Source organism: Aquarana catesbeiana, linkage group LG02, assembly GCF_042186555.1.
Source record: "Aquarana catesbeiana isolate 2022-GZ linkage group LG02, ASM4218655v1, whole genome shotgun sequence".
Classification (NCBI taxonomy): domain Eukaryota; kingdom Metazoa; phylum Chordata; class Amphibia; order Anura; family Ranidae; genus Aquarana; species Aquarana catesbeiana.
In genome coordinates, this window is record NC_133325.1 from 358,280,064 (window position 1) to 358,300,275 (window position 20,212).

Sequence of the window (20,212 nt, forward strand, 5' to 3'; positions counted from 1 at the left end):
TCAGAATTCTGAGACATATAAAATGGTATACATTTTTTCTCTTATTTACTGAGAAAGTTGTCACATTTTCTTCTTACTGTAAAGCACATCAAAGATCTCCTCCACCATCTTTCTGAGAAGGTAAATATCCGAGCTGGGTCCAGGCGAAACTCGATGGACATTCCAGGCACAGTCCCTGCTTCTCCTTTGAACATCATTCTCCTGCTCCTTTCTGAGGGCATTCACTGCAAAAATCAGTAAACAAACCAACTTGATTAGTAAGCAGAAAATGTAGTGATCACTGAGCAGTTGGATCTAGCAGAAAATGTAGTTGTCTATTCTGGGCATGCATAATGCAGGAATCTCACAGAAAAAAAAACCTTTTTTAAGCTAAAGTTTAGTATTTTTTTTATGATACAGCACCAAACACATTTGTTATGTGTAATAATGCATATTCTATTACAAGCAGGCTGCTGCTTTTTACAAAAATCTTCTCAGTGCCTTTTTTGTACCCACCAGATATTACCCTGAGGGTCTTTTTTACGGCGGCACTGTGAGTGTTATAAGCCACCACTGTCTGCCTAATTACTGCTCAATTACTATTATGAACGGGAAGCAGTTAAAGTGGTTGTAAACTACTCTGATTCCCTCTGATTGCCCTCTGATTGCCCTCTGATTCCTCCTGTATTAATTTGTATTGTAACTGTACTGTCTTGCCCCATGTTGTAAAGCACTGCATAAACTGTTGGTGCTATATAAATCCTGAATAATAATAAAAATAATAAACTCTGTTGCACCACTTGTACCTACAGGTAAGCCTATAATAAGGTTTACCTATAGGTACTGTGAATACCTCCTGAACTTGTACAGTTTAGAAGATATTCAGAGTGCAAGCAGCCAATGGCATGCGTGGGAGTGATGTCATCGAGGTTCAGGCCACTCACAGCGCTGGAATCTGCGATTCCAGAAGAAACACCGGGGGGGAAGATGTCAGCCGTCTCAGTGGTAAGCGGGCGTCGCTGGAAGGGCTTTGTTCTAAGGTAAGTATTTCATAATGTCAGCGGTTTACAACAGCTTTAAATGACAGGATCTCCCCTGCCCATTCACAGAATGCAATGCATTGAAGATATCTTCTCAGGCGGCTATGAAGGAGGCACTGAGGGGAAGATTTTACAAGAACCAGCAGCTGCCTGAAGGTAATAGGATATACAGCATTACACATAATGAATGTGCTTGGTGCTGTATCCCAAAAAACAAAGGACTAAACATCAGATTTAAACTGTATGCAAAGCCAAAACTTTATTTTATGTTTTTCATACAGTAGGGAGGGATTAAAACTGCTGTCAGTTAACTTTTTGCTGTTGGGAGATACAACAGGAAGGGACAGGAAATCTCTACAAAATGAGAGAAATTTATTTCTTAACCACTTGCCGACCGCCGCACAGCGATTTACGTCGGCAGAATGGCACAGGCAGGCAAAAGGGCATATCCGTACGTCCCTTTGAATTTGCCGCCTAGCGTGCCCGCGGGTCCCGCAAACCCGATGTTTGCCAGTGGCCCATGACTGCTTGTTTACCCCTATTTTAAGACTGCTCTGGTGCAGTCACATGATCCCTGGTGGCTGCAGGGGAGAGGAGGGATCAATTGACAAATCGGGAAATCCAGCAGCTGTGATATCACCCATAGGCTTTAATAGCTCATCCATTTTTGGCGCTCTCTCCTCTCCCTTGCAGCCATTGCTGACTGACAAAAGGAAGCCGGATCATGTGACCGGACCAGGCTGAAAATAGGTAAGTATATACATTTTTTTTTACACAGATTAGTCAGCATAAGTAGCAGGGGTTGGGGGCATTTTTAAGACTACTTAGTGTTGGGCAGCAATTCCGCTTTAGAAAAATGACACATCCTTTGTAAAAGTAACTTACAACAGAACCGTTGGAAATCTGTCCGAAGCTCTTTTCTGGAGTTTAAAAAGAATTTCCCCTTTTCAGTCCCAACGATAAATGAATTTTCTTCATGAACTGCGATGCAGGCTACTTCAGCATTCAGTTTGGAGAGTGCAGTGCACTAAAAAGAAAAAAAAAAAGACATTGTAATTATTAGATATTGCTAAAGCTAGCCTGGGACTAATTAGCCCTTATTTTAAAACAAAAAGTATTTGGTCTAAGTGATATTCTCATTGTTCTCTACAATTATGTTCTTGCCTAAGAAAGTGCATAAGTGACAGACTCTCATGCCGCATGTGTATGTAGTGGAGTCCTTGATGTTTTAGTTGTTTTTTTATTTTTATTTTTTTTTACCTAAACTCCCAAGCAGCATCTGTATTTTCACTTACAAAGAATTTCATACGAAAATAAATTAAAACCACATTCACCACAGAGCTCTGTGGAGATGGAGCAGGGAATACAGACAAACCAATATAGCCTTTCAGGGACTTTGGAGCCTTTGAGGAGTTTTGTATTTTGATTATATAACCTTTTATTTAGCAAGTTCTTAACCCAAGAAGCATTGTTGAAAGCTTTAGTCCTGTTAAAGGTGAAACTCCATACAAAACAATTGAAATACATAGACTACTGTATATAGTCATAAGTATTACGACGCCTGCTTTTACGCGCACATGAACTTTAATGGCATCCCAGTCTTAGTCCATAAGGTTCAATATTGAATTGGCCCACCCTTTGCAGCTATAACAGCTTCAACTCTTCTGGGAAGGCTGTCCACAAGGTTTAGGAGTGTGTCTATGGAAATGTTTGACCATTCTTCCAGAAGCGCACTTGTGAGGTCAGACACTGATGTTGGACGAGAGGGCATGGCTTGCAGTTTCTGCTTCAATTCATCCCAAAGGTGTTCTATCATGTTGAGGTCAGGACTCTGTGCAGGCCAGTCAAGTTCCTCCACCTCAAACTTGCTCATCCATGTCTTTATCGACCTTAGTTTGTGCACTGGTGCACAGCCATGTTGGAAAAGGAAGGGGCCATCCCCAAACTGTTCCCACAAAGTTGGGAGCATGAAATTGTCCAAAATGTCTTGGTATGCTGATGCCTTAAGAGTTCCCTTCACTGGAACTAAGGGGCCAAGCCAAACCCCGGAAAAAAAACCCCACACCATAATCCCCCCACCACAAATTGATTTAGAGGGGTGGCCTAATACTTTTGGCAATATAGTGTGGAGTCCTGACCTCAACCTGAACACCTTTGGGATAAATTAGAGCAGAGACTGCGAGCCAGGCCTTCTTGTCTAACATTAGTGCCTGACATCACAAATGCACTTCTGCAAGAATGGTCAAACTTTTTGTACACAAAGTTTAGGAGTGTGTCTATGGGAATCATAGACACACTCCTAAACCTTGTGGACAACCTTCCCAGAAGAGTTGAAGCTGTTATAGCTGCAAAGGGTGGGCCAACTCAATATTGAACCCTACGGACTAAGACTGGGATGCCATTAAAGTTCATGTGAGTGTAAAGGCAGGCGTCCCAATACTTTTGGCAATATAGTGTATATGTTTACCTGACAAAGGACCGCTGAATAAAGAAAAAAGAAAAAAAAAACCTGTAAGACAATGGCATAATGTGCTAGTATGCATAGCATACTAGCACATTATGAAATACTTACCTTGAAACGAAGGCACCTTCCAGCAGAGCCCGGTCACAGCTGAGAGGGCTGACATCTTTCTCTGGCCTTTCTTCCAGGTTTGTGGGCTCCAGCGTTGTGAGTGGCCTGAGCCACAGTGACGTCACCCCCGCGCATGCCCTATCAGACAGCACAGCCAGTTCCTGGATGTTTCTGCAGATTACATTGCAGTTTAAGTGCATGTATAACCAAAACTTTTATTTGTTCAGTTTTGATTAGAGTATTTTTTTTCTCCCTCTATCCCATTGGGGAAATAAATTTTCATTTCTGTCCCAGAGACGCAGCAGCAACCAAGAAAAGCGCGCTAGTGCAAAATCTGTTTAAACAAAAATATAATTACTCAAGCTGCAAACACCTTAGGATATATCTCTCTAACTACAAAATATTTGCATAAACCATGCTGTGCTAGATTGCAAGTCAATAAATACCTTATCACACTGATTAAATACGAAAACAGCAAATTCATTAAATAAACATTAGAAAAAATAATGCCATTACATATAAAAATCACCGCAAGTGAATATATTAAAAAAAAAAAAATGCCCAAAAATTCATAAAGAACAGTCCAAATTTCCAAAGCTGGTGCCCAAGCAGATCTGAAAACTTCACCAATAGTGGCAAGATGCAGGCTTACCAAATGTACATGACCCTCTGATTAAAGAGAAGTCATAAACAGCATGGGTAATATTTATTGGTTGGTAACAGTAGCATCTCTAACTCCTCCAAAGAGTCACCAGGCCTCCGCTATCATACAGATCTCCACCTCCTGTCCTCAGCCGTTTTGAAAATAGTAGAAGCAATTGCGCATTGCAAACAACACTCCAACCAGAAAAAGCAAACGATTTCCAGGTCACTTCCGGTGCATGACAACTTCAGCAAATGGCTCAGTCCTATGTTATTCGTCTATAAGGACATCTTCCATGGAGAGAATATCTCTACCAAAGTACAGAGTGTTCCTCTCTTGGATATCTGTCACTGGAACAAGTGTCCCCACTGTAGGATCTTCTCACCTTTAGTTCTAGCGACAATTCAAACATTTTGAATTATCCATCATTTTCTGTATTGAAAACAATGATCACCAAGACAAATCTACCTAGTAGAGACAGAAAAACAAACTGACAGAGGTTCTTCATTCAGGAGTTTCAGCATTTTAGTCTCTATAGTAACTTCAAGGTGAACTTCACCAAATCCGAGATTTTAAATGTCTCTCTACTACCAGCTCAGCTACAACAGTTGGGAGATAATTTTCCATTCAAGATGTACTCCTCTTCTATATGCTATCTGGGGATTCATCTCCCCTCAACTTGTGACACAACTCTTGCTGAATTATCTATCCTTGCTGAACAAAACCTGAACTGATTTAATTCCTTATTTTCGCAAATATTTTTCATGGCTGAGTAGGATCAACTTTCTCAAAATGGACATACTCCATGCGTTTTTTTACATCTTTCAAACAGTCCCTATTAAAGCCCCATGCTTTTTTCATAACACTCACTACTTTTATTTGGAATAATAACCATCCTAAATTATGTTATAGAATCTTATCACTGTTCAAGACAAATAAAATAAAATTGAAACAAAATAAACATATATTTAAAAAAAAAAACGGGACAGTTGCTTTATCTTGACACACAAATTGCAGTGGCCACTAAAACACAAGAAAATAAGCTTAACCAGATAACTAGATGGTGTAAATAACCCAATGTCTTAAACCGTATCTATCGAGCTGTTCTAGACACATGTTAGTGATGCCACAGATCGAAGGGGACCATGACACACATTTGGTGGGAATGTCCTCTGATTAAGGAGCTCTGCACAAAAACTCTCAAACCCTATTGTAAGCTAATGGCAACATCAATTAGTAAAACACTAAAATTAGCTTTAAGGTTGGCACACATGGGCCGAATATTGGCTGGTATCAGCAATTATAACATAAAATGGCCGACATTTGGCCAGTGTGTACAGCAGCCTGCCTGAGAGAAGTTTACCAGGATTCGATCAGCGCTGGCAGCCACTGGCAGCCGCTGGCAGCCCTGCTATCAGAACACAATAGCACAGCGGGAGAGATCACCACACTAACATCGCTAAGTTAGTACGGCAACCTCTCACTTTAGTTTCGCTCAGCCCCCTAGGTTGAATGCCTAGTATGAAATGCTTGAAAGGTGCCCCAGTGTGAAAGGGGTCTAATGCCGGCCAAACAAGATGCAAATTTCAAATGAAAATACAAATTGAAAGTAAAATTGTTTGTTTTTTGTATTGTTAGTGTGGTATGTGCGACACGCGATTTTTTCGTACGACAGCCGAAATTGACTGATCCAACATGTTGGGTTTTTCTACGAAAACCATCCAAATTTCATATCATTAATGGGAGAGTTGGATGATTTGACCTAAGAAACAGAACTGCGCATGATCCCTGGAAAGTTCAACCTGATTTTGTACAGTAGGGCTGTGTCCAGTAGAGATGTGGTTAAAAGGTTAAACATTACATCACTTCCTTTATTGGCATGAAAACTGTGTTTGGAAGTACGATATTCACCTAATTGATTCAGCTTGTTCAATTAAGCTCTGACAATAAGCCCCCATTCACATCGGCGCAATTTGACATGCCGAAATGCATCCTATTGCCGACAACGGCACTGTCCCAATTGGTGCGCTGACTTTGCAGCGCTGCACCGATTTCCAAAAGTAGTTCCTGCGCTGCTTTTGGCGACTTTGGGGCGATTTCAATAGACATCTGTGCATGAACCTGCACAGATGTCTTTCAAATCGCCCCCACACTCACACTGAAATGAGGGTTTGAAATCTGGTGTAGCTGTGCATGAGTTCATTTCAAACACGCGTTCGGTGTGAACGAGGGCTAAAACATAGAAGCTGATTGGTTACTATGCACAGCTACACCAGATTCTGTGTGAACCAGTTTTAGTAAATCTCCCCCAAAGCATACAAAAATAGTCAATAGTTTCAACCAAACCCATTGATTCTAAACCAGAAGAACTACTCATAATTCTTCACTAAATCTGTACCTATACAAGACGGGGCCTGACACATGGAAGGCTAATGGTATACCTGCTGCCATCCACCTATACCTTTTAAGTAATACCATTATCTTAATTTTGTTCAATCCTTTTACATATATCATGCTGGATGTTAATAACATTCTTAGTTAAAAAAATGTTTGAAGAAAAACAAAGCATATATGCATATAATGTTTATAAAATGATGCTGGTAATGGTTCTTACCATTGAATCTAAGGCAGACACGAGGCTTGTGATAATTTCATCCTTTCCATTAGAAACAGCTGAAACCCACATATCGGGTCTGGAGTTGTTCACGGATCCTTCATACTGCTTTCCTGCCAGTGCCATATTCTTCTGCAATGAAATCAGGATGTGTTAATATCATTATCCATGCACTCAGTCACTACCTATTAGAGAATATTCTCTGCAAATTGTCAAAGGTTAAGGCAACAAGGATTGATAATGAGCCAAACACACTCCTTTTACTCTGTCTGCTGTAGCTCTATTTCTTACTTGGTGCTTTTACCTCCCAGTAATGCGATTATTTCAGCTCGTGTCACTTAGACACATATTGTAAAGTGCTAGGCAAAGATGGAATAATCCTGCTTCCTACACAATGAATTTTCCCTTTTATTGCCTTTCACTAACATCACTACATAAACATAATAATTGGTGTTGTTTTACCTATACCGGTAACTGTCCTACATATAGTTTCCAGAGTGAAAAGAAGCTTCACCTGCTCGCTGGTCAAAAGACTATCCGTGTCCAATATTTCAAATACATCTGACTTGAAAAAAAAATATTTTATAAATTTTATTTTTTAGTCCCAACCCAAATAAATATTAAAAAGGAAATAATCACAAAACCAGAATGCATTCTCTTTAGTTTACAGACACATTACCCATGTGAACTTTAAAGTTTGAGCTATAGACCTTCGTAAGCAACAGATTTTTTTACAACAAACAGATTGGAAAGTGGAAAAGTGGAAAGCATGCGCAAATGAAAAGCTCCGCCTGCTTGTTGGATAGAAGACTACATGCTATCCATATGCAATATTTTGTATAGACAATATATCTGGCTTAAAAAAAAAAACACAAAACCTTTTTTTTAAATAGTATTGTTTAGTTCCAACTAAAATAAATATTAAAAGAAAATAAAAATGAAAAGCAATTGTACTGATGCCTGGAAAAATTTGACCTACAACATCCACATTTGATTAGTAAAAAGCAATTACTGCATTTTGCAAGGTTTTAGTGCACAGACAAATGAGTTAAAGCAAAACTTCACCCACAGGGGAAAGTTCCGTTTGTTTGCACCCCCCCACCCGCCACATTTACCAGTTTTTTGGGGGGAGTGAGTACCTTGTTTTGACAGGTACTTGCTCCCACTTCTGGTTAAATCGTGCAGAAGTTCGACCCCCCCGCAGTCTTCTGGGACACATCACAGGTCCTAGAAGACTGCTGGACCATTCACGAAGCGCAGCGCGACCTGCACATTAGGAAATCGGCTGTAAAGCCAGAAGGCTGCACAGCCGGTTTCCCTTAGCTAAGATGCCGGCGCCCGCACCTGAAGCCGATTGAAGAATAGGTTCGGGTGAGAACATCGCTGGATCACTGGACAGGAAAGTGTCCTTATATTAAATGTCAGGAGCTACAGTATTTGTAGCTGCTGTATTTAAAATTTTGGGGAGGAGACTGGAGCTTCTCTTTAACTGCTAAAATAAACTAGGGATCTTACATTTACTGAAATAGTCACAGACTATCTTTTAAACCAGCCAAACATGGATTGAAATTCATACAGTTCTGCTCTGACTTGCCGAATTTCGATCCATGCATGGGCCCCCTGGTTTTAAAGAAGTCGATCTACCATTCGACTTTTGTACAACCAGCCTGTTGGGTTTTACTCCATCAGTGCTGCCAGCTATAGCCAACAGCACTAATCATTGTATTCTGACGTCGAGGCAGGCTCCCCACTGTAAGAACACACTAGCCTAGCTGGGGAGATTGTCCTATCCACCTTGAATGTGTGGATGGGGGAATTGGATCATTTTTTTTTTTTCGTTCAACTTGCTGGTTGAATGAAGAAAAATTATGAATGTATGGGCAGCCTTGGCCTACTAGCTGGGCAATTACAACACTAATTAGGTCATGACATCACCACGTAGTGTAATAAAGCATGACTGGCTAACAGTAGTGCTCTTCTCTCTCCCAGTCCCGCAGTGCTAATACAGAGACAAATATTTCAAGTTTATAGTTATATTTAAAAAGCATATGCAGTATTTAATGATGCTTTAATAAATGTATACCTGGAGGCAGTGGTAGTTTTTATATCTCTTATTGGCTTTGCAGCTCAGATGTCTGCACAGATTAGTATACAACATTTTGAATAAGTTGCCTTTGATTTTCTTTCATTCAATACTGGGCTAATTTTATGATTTCTAAAATCTCCTGCTCAGCAATTTATTCGCAAGTTAAAGTCAATTTGTGGGAAAAAAATGATGAGAAAGATCCAAAGAAGCTTTAGATCAATCACAATAACTAAAACGCAGAAGAGAAAACTTTATTGTGAAAAAAAAGAACCAGATACATACTGTAGGTCAGCATTCATTCTTCCTGCTCTGGAAGTTCCAGGTCTCTGAAGTCTCCTTCATTCATCTACAAGTCTGTTTATTTAAAGCCCAATGGAACGTTCAATTTAAATCTGAATCCCAGGAATTCAGCTTTTTTGTAAAACGTGAAGGCACACTGCGAGTTAAGTCTAAGAAGCTGCATGACATCTCCTGGGCTCATCTCTATTATTTACATCTGATGGTTTTATTGCACTCCTGGAAAAGGGCTACTGCTGTGTTTCCAGAAGCCTGACACTGATGCTTCAGGTCTAAGCATCTTCAACATTAGAGTTGTTGCAGCTGCTGCTATGTCTGCAACATCACAGAAGCCTTTGTATTATGTGAACTCATTTACAAAATACAAAGGCTTCTCTGAATGGGCAGCAGAGAGGAGGGGCGTGCATAGCTCCTCTGTATGCCTCTCTCTCCTCTCCCTTAGCTCAGAGTATCAGTGTATGCTCTGGCAGAGCCATAAACCTGTCAGATATAAATAACAGAGATAAGTTCAGGAGATGCCATGCTATGCCATGAACTCATAGTGTGCCTGCACTTTTTACAATGTGGCCAACATTCCTTAAATTCAGCTTAAATTCAGCTTTAACTGCTCGACAGGTGTCAATCTGGAGGGACGTACCCGAACGTCCTCCCAGATCTGTGCTCTGTGCGCTCCCCCAGGGAACGGAACACAAATCCAAGTACTGAGTGGCGGTGCTCCACCCTGGTATCATATGATCGCTGTGACCAGCGATGCCTGCCATTTATACAGCTGTTCAGAACTACTGTGATCTCTGTGACCAATCACATGGTACAAGCACCACCTCCCTGTACCATGTGATAGCTATGGCCAATCACAGCCTATCACTGTAGAGAACTGTTAGAAACATGTCTATCTTGGCTGTAAAGGCGATCATAGTGCACAAATAATAATAATAATAATTCCAATTACTTCCCTACAGTAGTACTGTGTTACTATGGCAACACTGCACTGCTCTAGTGGCAGGATGTAAAAAAATATATAATATATATTTATTTTTTTACACTAAGGTGACATTGTACTGCTGTGGCTGTAAGCAGGTACAATGGCTAGCCACTCTGATATCACTGCACCTTCGCCACACCACTCACAGTGTCCCTGATCACCGCCACACTAGCCATATTGTCCCTGATCACCACCACACCAGTTACAGTGTCCCTGATCACTGTACACTCTTGCCCCAGTGCCCCTGATCACCACTGCCACACCAGTCTTTTTGTCCCTAATCATGCCACACCAGTCATATAGTCACTGATCACTGCCACACCAGTTACAATTTCGCTGATCACTGCCACACCAATCATACTGTCTGTCATCACTGCCACACCAGTCATATCGTTTGGCGATTCATCTCAGACTCCGGTAAGTATGAGGTCTCTGCATCAGGCCTCTCTTGCTAACCATTCCATCTGCCCCCATTTACCAACCACATACATTTATTGATCTTATTACTTACATTGCAGATACAACATTCATGCATCCGCCCCTGAAGAGCGAGCAGGGTCTCGCGAAATGCATAGGGCTTTATTGATGCTTATTTTATGCCGGTACATGCTGGGTATTATTGATGTCTGCATTATGTTTACATACTTCCCTGTCCACATGTATGTACATTTTATCATCTTATTTTGTATGTGTACTTACTGACCCAGCAATTTTCAAGTTTTATTGTTGCTCATTGATGTATAACATTTGTTATAAATCTTTGTATATTTACGTTCATCTGTGTTGTGTACATTGGCTATTATGCCTGGTAACTCACAATCATTGTTGTTACCGCTCAGTTACATAACATTTTGAAATGAATAAATTGATTTTGTCTCAGTGTTCACTGTGGACATTGGCTAAACCTCTCTCACCTCATCTAAAGTCCCAGGGCTATTTTTCTTGTTTTTTTGTGCACTATTAGGGATGGAGGTGTCAGAGGGGTCACACCAGACCTTAATCTTCCTTTTTTTGATTGAACCCGGGTGGAAGACACCCATTCAGCCCACACACTGGTCTGTTGTTACCATTAGCCTTTGTCCATATTACATCTAGTGTGTTATCACTCTTTGGCCAGTTATATTTGCATACTGCTCCCAGGGGGCCTTGCTGGGCTGAGCTGTTCCCCTTTCGCTGGTGGTCTTTTGTGGCAGTGGTTTTCATCCAGCTCGGGGGCTGCGATGTGCATAGGGGAGCTCTGTTCTTGATCTCTTGCTGTCCTCTCCTGTCTGTGACGGGGGTGGCCACCTGCACATCGGCGCCATGTTTTCCACGCCCATACACTGACGTCTCCCTGAGGTAACTCAGGTGTGGGCTGTGTGGGTCATCCCGGACGGTTGGGTGGTTGTTGCATCTGTGCACCCCCCTTTGATGGTGGATGTCTTTTGGACGCCCATGCGTCACCGCCCGTACATGATGCTGGGGGTGTAGCCTTCCGGGTCTTGTGGGTATATCTGGACGTTCAGCACGGCTGGGATTCTGATTCATTACTTGGCGATTGGATAGAGCGGTCACATCTCTAAGAACAAACTGACAACCATTGGATGTTTTTCACTCCTATTGAGGTACAACTTTTTTACTTTCCTGACACCCATTGGGTTTGTTACATTGTTTTTATACACATGTAATACTATATCATTCTACATTGCCCCGTAGTCTCTCTGCCCATACCAGTTTTATAACCATGCATTCATGCATTTACTATATTCCGTATCTCAGTTAGCTTGTTCATACCAAGATACTCTTATAACCTTAATCCACTCACTTACATCTTTATGTATATATAAATTAAAGCTTAGAACCCTATACAATAAGTTAATTTTGCAGTTATGATGCCCTCTGATAATTATGCATCCTTGCAGACATTTTCCAGACACAATGTTAAGGGGCTAAGTGGAGACCGCAGTGAGAAATACCCCTACCCAGTCCGTGCTGATCCTCCGGATGTTCCCCTATTGTGGCCTTGTTTTGTTCCGCCTCCTCAGCTCCCGAGCTGGATGCATTACACTGCTGCCATCTCGATATCCAGCGTTTGGCGATTCATCTCAGACTCCGGTAAGTATGAGGTCTCTGCATCAGGCCTCTCTTGCTAACCATTCCATCTGCCCCCATTTACCAACCACATACATTTATTGATCTTATTACTTACATTGCAGATACAACATTCATGCATCCGCCCCTGAAGAGCGAGCAGGGTCTCGCGAAATGCATAGGGCTTTATTGATGCTTATTTTATGCCGGTACATGCTGGGTATTATTGATGTCTGCATTATGTTTACATACTTCCCTGTCCACATGTATGTACATTTTATCATCTTATTTTGTATGTGTACTTACTGACCCAGCAATTTTCAAGTTTTATTGTTGCTCATTGATGTATAACATTTGTAATAAATCTTTGTATATTTACGTTCATCTGTGTTGTGTACATTGGCTATTATGCCTGGTAACTCACAATCATTGTTGTTACCGCTCAGTTACATAACATTTTGAAATGAATAAATTGATTTTGTCTCAGTGTTCACTCTGGACATTGGCTAAACCTCTCTCACCTCATCTAAAGTCCCAGGGCTATTTTTCTTGTTTCTTTGTGCACTATTAGGGATGGAGGTGTCAGAGGGGTCACACCAGACCTTAATCTTCCTTTTTTTCACCAGTCATATCGTACCTAATCACTGCCACACCAGTTACAATGTCCCTGATCATCGCCACGCCAGTCTTAGTCTCCCTAATCACTGCCACACCAGTTACAGTGTCCCTGGTCACCGCGCACACCAATTGCAGTGTCACCACACCAATGTAAGCAAGCAACAGTGTCCCTGATTGTCGCCACACCAGTCCCAGTGTCATCTGACCAGTGTAAGTCAGCAACAGTGTTCCTGACTGCTGCCACACTAGTCCCCAGGGTCACTGTTACCAGACCAGTACAGCCAGCAACAATTTTCCTGATCACCGCCACACCAGTGCAGTGTTGCCTCTGCCTGCTGCCTCTACTGACCCTGGACTGTTTATTGACCACATTTCTACCTGTTGCCTGAACCGATCCTTTGCCTGTTTGCTGACCATGTCTATGCCTGCAGCCTGAATTGACTCATCTGCACATCCGACTGACTATGTTCCTGTGAGACCTCCCAGCCATCCCCTGTGAACAACTGCACTCCTGGAACCACAGGGACTCATTGTTCTAACTTTCTTCAGCCTCCTGTACTTCCTGGTCAGTGAACATGACATTCCTGGGGGTAGCCATGTACCAGTAGACTAGGCTTGCTTGGCTTATAAGAACTGGGACTGCTATAGGTGATGCTACACCACACTATAATCTCTGATCACTTGTATAGAGGTGACCATGACAGTATATTGGCTTTAATACAATTGGTTAATCTCACACTTTTTTAAGTATGCCTATGCTCTGTGTGAGAAATATATGATTAACTTGACAACTTTGTGTAATAAAACACATTTTAATCTTCTCTTAGTACTCACCATGCCTCTTAAAAAATATATTGGGGTGTTTTCTTTCCAAAATGTGGTAATTTTGTGGGTGTTTCCACTGTCCTGGTGCTCCAGGGCCTCCAAAATTATTCAGGTTCAGAATACCTTAATAATCCCAAAAGGAAATTATGATTATCCCAAAGGGAAATGTGATAGGTAGTCAGAAAATTAAAAGTAATACATCTCCCTAGAAGGCCTGAAGGTGCTCATTGGATTTGGTGCACATGTTCTATCCCCATACTCAGGGGATACCACATGTGCACCAAACTGTGCAAGTGTGCCTAGAATGTCAAAAGAGGGCGAAAGAATATGAACCCAGGGTCAAGGGCATGTGGCCGCCCCCCCCCTAGTTTTTAACTATATTTAAATAGGTGATAAAAATGTAGAGATGCTGGCCCTTTAAAATTTCAGACATGTGTTTTGGTGGGAATAGAGTGTACCATGTGACCTAGCAGAACCTTCTGGAAGGATTGGTGCTTATTATATAAACAGTAGTCAGTTGAGGCAATTTGTCAGTGAACCAGCGTCGGTACAGCGAGCTCCCCACCCTTTGTCGCAAGGCACTTTATGTGGTATTGTCACCCTTTCAATAAAAGGGGGACTTGTGGTTATGTATTTTATTTTATTTATTTATTGATTAATAATAAATTATTTATACCAATAAATGTGCCGCGGCCAAAACTATGCCCAAAAACAGGGTGTGTGTCACAATATTTATTATATAGGTATTTATGTATTCTGGGGGAGGGACAAAAGGTGCAGCCTGCATTCCCATTGAAGAATTGATGCTGTTTTGAAGATAAAGGGTGGTCACACCAAATATTGATTTGGATTTCTTTTCTGTTCATTTACTTTGCAGTTTGTTAATTGATAAAGATAAACTGTTAACGCTTCTATTTCTGAAAGCGTTCTTAACCACTTCCTGCCCGCCCTATAGCAGAATGACGGCCAGGCGGTGGTTCAGTTATCCTGACTGAGCATCATATGACGTCCTTCAGGATAACAGCCGCTGCGTGCCCGTGGGGGCATGCATTGTGGCGATCGGTGGTGCGGTGTGTCAGTCTGACACACCGAACCACTGATCTCGGTAAAGAGCCTCTGACGGATGCTCTTTACCATGTGATCAGCCGTGTCCAACCACGGCTGATCACAATGTAAACAGGAAGAGCCTTTGATCAGCTACCTCACTTGCGTCTGACAGACACGAGTAGAGGAGAACCGATCAGTTGCTCCCCTGACAGGGGGGGGTCTGTGCTGGTTGTTTATCAGCGCAGCCCCCCATCGGATGCCCACCCAGGACCACCAGGATGCCGCTAGGACCACAAGGGATGGCCACCACACTGGACCGCCATGTATGCCACCCTAGACCACCAGGGATATGCCAATCAGTGCCCAGGCAGCTTCCAATCAGTACCCAGGCAGCTACCAATCAGTGGCAATTAAATATGCCTGCCAGTGCCAGTGCCACTAGTGATGTATATCAGTGCAGTCTATCAGTGCCAGCCATCAGTGCCCATCAGTGCCACCTTTCAGTGCCCATTAGTGCCCATCAGTGCCGTCTATCAGTGCCACCCATAAGTACCCATCAGTGCAGCCTTTCAGTGCCCATCAGTGTCGCCTATCAGTGCCCAACATTGCCACCTATGAGTGCCCATCAGTGCCGCCTATCAATGCCCATCAGTGCTGCATATCAGTGTCACCCATCAGTGCCGCCTATCAGTGCCCATCAGTGCCATCTCATTGGTGCCACCTCATCGGTGCCGCCTTATCAGAGCCTGTCAGTGCAGCTTATCAGTGCCCAACAGTGAAGGAAGAAACTTACTTATTTACAAATATTTATAACAGAAACAAAAGAAAAAAAAATTTTTTCCAGATTTTTGGTCTTTTTTTATTTGTTTAGCAAAAAATAAAAACCGCCAACGTGATCAAATACCACAAAAGAGAGCTTCTATTTGTGGGAACAAAATGGTAAAAACTTAGTTTGGGTACAGTGTAGCATGACCACACAATTGTCATTTAAATATTGACAGCACTGAAAATTGGCTCTAGCAGGAAGGGGGTGTAAGTGCCTGGTATTGAAGTGGTTAATTTACAGCATTTTTTCACACCTGCCTGGGATTTCAAATCCTTGGATTGCTGCACTGGCTGTGAGGACACTGACAACTCATCACCCACGATAGTAAGTACAGTGGGGACCGCAAAGGTAAGAAGGGTGGAGAGTGTTAGTTCACCTATTCATTTTCTTCTGAAAAGGTGAACTTACACTTTAAACTTGGCAGTGACCCAAATATTTGAGGTATAGCAAGTAACTACAGCTGGCCAAGAAATGAAACTGAAAACTGTATGTACATTTCTACACAATGGCTGTGGTAACCTGCTGAGGTAAAGACAGAATCAATGGTCATGTTTCACTGCAGTCCCTCGCTCTGCCATGGTGTCAAGTAAACCTAATTACCAGAAAGATCTATATCAGATCAGGATCTGTGGTGGGGGCTGCTGGGTTTTGACTTTCATTTTTGAAGGTTAAAGCCTCGTACACACAATGAGAGTATCGGGCGAATGATCGTCCATATTTTTTTAGTCTTATATCGAAAATGAAGAGGTTACTAAACAGATGTAAATTCTCCTACGACAGAATACAACTTGTAATGTGTTATATTGTATTGTATTGTAATGTATTATTTTGTTTCCGAGCATGTGTGGTCTTGCTCTTCCGATTTTTTCTGCATATGAATTCTGTACTGATTAACCACTTAAGGACCGGAAGGATTTACCCCCTTAATGACCAGGCCCTTTTTTACGATATGGTACTGCGTCGCTTTAACTCAAAATTGCACAGTCGTGCGACACTGTACCCAAGCAAAATTGGCGTCCTTTTTTTCCAACAAATAGAGCTTTCTTTTGGTGGTATTTGATCACCTCTGCGGTTTTTATTTCTTTGCGCTATAAACAAAAAAAGCAACAATTTTGAAAAACAAAACAAAAAAAAACAATATTTTTTACTTTTTGCTATAATAAATACCCCCCCCCCCCCAAAAAAAAAATTAAATAAATAAATATATATATATAAACTAATTTCTTCCTCTGTTTAGGCCAATATGTATTCTACATATTTTTGGTAAAAATAAATCTCAATAAGCGTATAATGATTGGTTTGCGCAAAACTTATAGTGTCTACAAAATAGGGGATATATTTATGGCATTTTTATTCTTATTTTTTTACTAGTAACAGCGGCGATCTGCGTATTTTAGCAGGACTGCCACATTGCGGTGGACAGATCGGACACTTTTGACACTTTTTTGGGACCAGTGACAATTATACAGCGATCGATATTATAAAAATGCACTGATTACTGTATAAATGGCACTGGCAGGGAAGGGGTTAACAGGGTTAAATGTATTCCCTGGGAGGAGTTACTAACTGTATGGGGGCTGGGTTGACTGGAAGAGGAGAGAGATCGCTGTTCCAAATCACTAGGAACAGACGATCACTCTCGGCTCCCCTGTCAGAACGGGGATGCGCTGTGTTTACACTGGCAGATCCTCGTTCTGCCTTTGTGTGGAGCGATCGGGGTGGCCGGCGGACATCGCACCCGTCGGCCATGTGCACGGGCTCTGGGGCAGTGCTGCAGGCACGCAGCCGCTATATCTATTACACGAAGTGACGTACAATTAGGGATGCACTGAAATTTCGGCCACCGAAACATATCGGCAGAAAATGGCCCTTTCGGCAAAAAGTCGAAAGAGAATTTTTGCCGATACTGGTGCCGAAAATGGGGCGGGGCCTGGGCGGGGAGTGGGGCTCCGCCCCCGCCCCTGGTGCCACCTATCAGGGGGGCTTCCTATATTGTTGAAAGGGGGGTGAGCCACCTCCGCTGCCTGTTTGATTACAGCGCCGGGAACATCACAGCTTTCATTTCAATAGCTGTGTGTTCCCTGCTGCGCGCCGTAATCAAACAGGCGGCGGCTCTCCTCTCCCCTCACTGGCTGCAATGGGGACACTGGCTGCACTACTGGGGACACTGGCTGCACTACTGGGGACACTGGCTACGCTGCAATGGGGACACTGGCTGCCCTACTGGGGACACTGGCTGCCCTACTGGGGATACTGGCTGCACTACTGGGGACACTGGCTGCACTACTGGGGACACTGGCTGCACTACTGGGGACACTGGCTGCACTACTGGGGACACTGGCTGCACTACTGGGGACACTGGCTACGCTGCAATGGGGACACTGGCTGCCCTACTGGGGACACTGGCTGCCCTACTGGGGACACTGGCTGCACTACTGGGGACACTGGCTGCACTACTGGGGACACTGGCTGCGCTGCACTACTGGGAACACTGGCTGCCCTACTGGGGACACTGGCTGCACTACTGGGGACACTGGCTGCACTACTGGGGACACTGGCTGCGCTGCACTACTGGGAACACTGGCTGCACTACTGGGGACACTGGCTGCACTACTGGGAACACTGGCTGCACTACTGGGGACACTGGCTGCACTACTGGGGACACTGGCTGCACTACTGGGGACACTGGCTGCGCTGCACTACTGGGAACACTGGCTGCACTACTGGGGACACTGGCTGCACTACTGGGAACACTGGCTGCACTACTGGGGACACTGGCTGCACTACTGGGGACACTGGCTGCACTACTGGGGACACTGGCTGCGCTGCACTACTGGGAACACTGGCTGCACTACTGGGGACACTGGCTGCAATAGGGACACTTGCTGGCTGCATCTGACGGGCACTGTTGAGGCTGCATTGATCTCTTGTATCATGTCTGCAGTCTCTGACTCTCTGACCATGTCCCCAGTCCCTGACCATCTCCTGTACCATATCTGCAGTCTCTGACCATCTCCTGTATCATGTCTGCAGTCTCTGACCATCTCCTGTATCATGTCTGCAGTCTCTGACCATTTCCTGCACCGTGTCCTCAGTCTCTGACCATCTCCTGTACCATGTCCGCAGTCTCTGACCATCTCCTGCACCATGTCCCCAGTCTCTGACCATCTCCTGTACCATGTCTGCAGTCTCTGACCATCTCCTGCACCATGTCCCCAGTCTCTGACCATCTCCTGCACCATGTCCTCAGTCTCAAACCATCTCCTGTACCATGACCCCAGTCTCTGACCATCTCCTGTACCATGACCCCAGTCTCTGACCATCTCCTGTACCATGTCCCCAGTCTCTGACCATCTCCTGTACCATGTCCACAGTCTCTGACCATCTCCTGCACCATGTCCTCAGTCTCTGACCATCTCCTGTAGTATGTCTGCAGTCTCTGACCATCTCCTGTACAATGTCCTCAGTCTCTGACTATCTCCTGTACCATGTCCACAGTCTCTGACCATCTCCTGTACCATGTCCCCAGTCTCTGACCATCTCCTGTACCATGTCCACAGTCTCTGACCATCTCCTGTACCATGTCCACAGTCTCTGACCATCTCCTGCACCATGTCCTCAGTCTCTGACCATCTCCTGTAGTATGTCTGCAGTCTCTGACCATCTCCTGTACAATGTCCTCAGTCTCTGACTATCTCCTGTACCATGTCCACAGTCTCTGACCATCTCCTGACCATCTCTGCAGTCTCTGACCATCTCCTGTACCATGTCCCCAGTCGCTGACCATCTCCTGTATAAAAATATTTTTAAAAACAGTCACTTTCGGTATCAGTGTTGTTTCGGTATCGGTTTCGGTTTTCGGGATCAAGGAAGATTTATTTTCGGTATCGGTTTCGGCACCAAAAAACCCATTCGGTGCTTCCCTATGTACAATGATGGTGATTCGTGTAATAGAGCCAACCTGGCGCAGTACAACTGCGGTGGCTGGTCTTTAAGTGGTTAAACAAAAATCGTTTGTTCTGATATCGTATGAGAAACATTTTTGTGTTTGTCCATTCAGTGTCGTGATTGGCTCTCAAAAGCTGTGTACTAATGATCAGATTATCGTACAATCGCTTCAAAAGTGGTATTTTTCAAAGGATTTCCTGAACATGTGCTCTAGACTTAAGGAAACAGGGCTCACAGCACAAAATATTTCATTTTTTTTGTTTATACCAGACACAGTCCAGTCCATTTTTATCCTGCATCAAAACATGGACAGTGTTTTATATGGATTCCAATGGCCCTAGTTCACACCAGAGCCAGTGCAGTCAACAAAAGTAGAACATGTTACACTTTAAAAAAAATAATAAAATGTTGGACTAAACTTAGGCTTTAAATTGACACTAAAGCTGCATTCGCACTTTTGCGTAGTGGGAACAAGTGTTTCCGCTCGCGATTTTGGTTGTGTGATGCGCACGTGATTTTGCGCGTTGCACGTAGGGCAGCCCATTCACATCATGGGCTGCCCTATGCGCATTTTTTCGCCCATAAAGAAGCTCTTGTTCCTTTTTGGGCAACAAGCGCAGCGTGTTTTTAAAACTTGTGTTATGCTAAAGATTGTGTCAGAATCG

The 20,212-nt window shown here is 43.3% G+C and overlaps 1 protein-coding gene across 6 annotated transcripts in view; it reads right to left on the minus strand.

Moving 5' to 3' along the window:
• GTF2IRD1 (GTF2I repeat domain containing 1) overlaps positions 1-20,212 on the minus strand; it is a 161,609-nt gene that overhangs the window by 75,933 nt on the left and 65,464 nt on the right. For 4 of the 6 annotated variants that reach the window (XM_073615036.1, XM_073615032.1, XM_073615034.1 and 1 more), the window contains exons 2-4: positions 6,849-6,980; positions 1,905-2,046; positions 78-224 (exon numbers count right to left, since the gene is read on the minus strand). In XM_073615036.1, the coding sequence (XP_073471137.1) occupies positions 78-224; positions 1,905-2,046; positions 6,849-6,974 (415 nt within the window). In that variant the 5' untranslated portion in view covers positions 6,975-6,980. Of the gene's footprint in view, positions 1-49; positions 225-1,904; positions 2,047-6,848; positions 6,981-13,735; positions 13,850-20,212 lie in introns of those variants that run through there. The other 2 variants (XM_073615035.1, XM_073615037.1) reach the window with 2 other exon arrangements.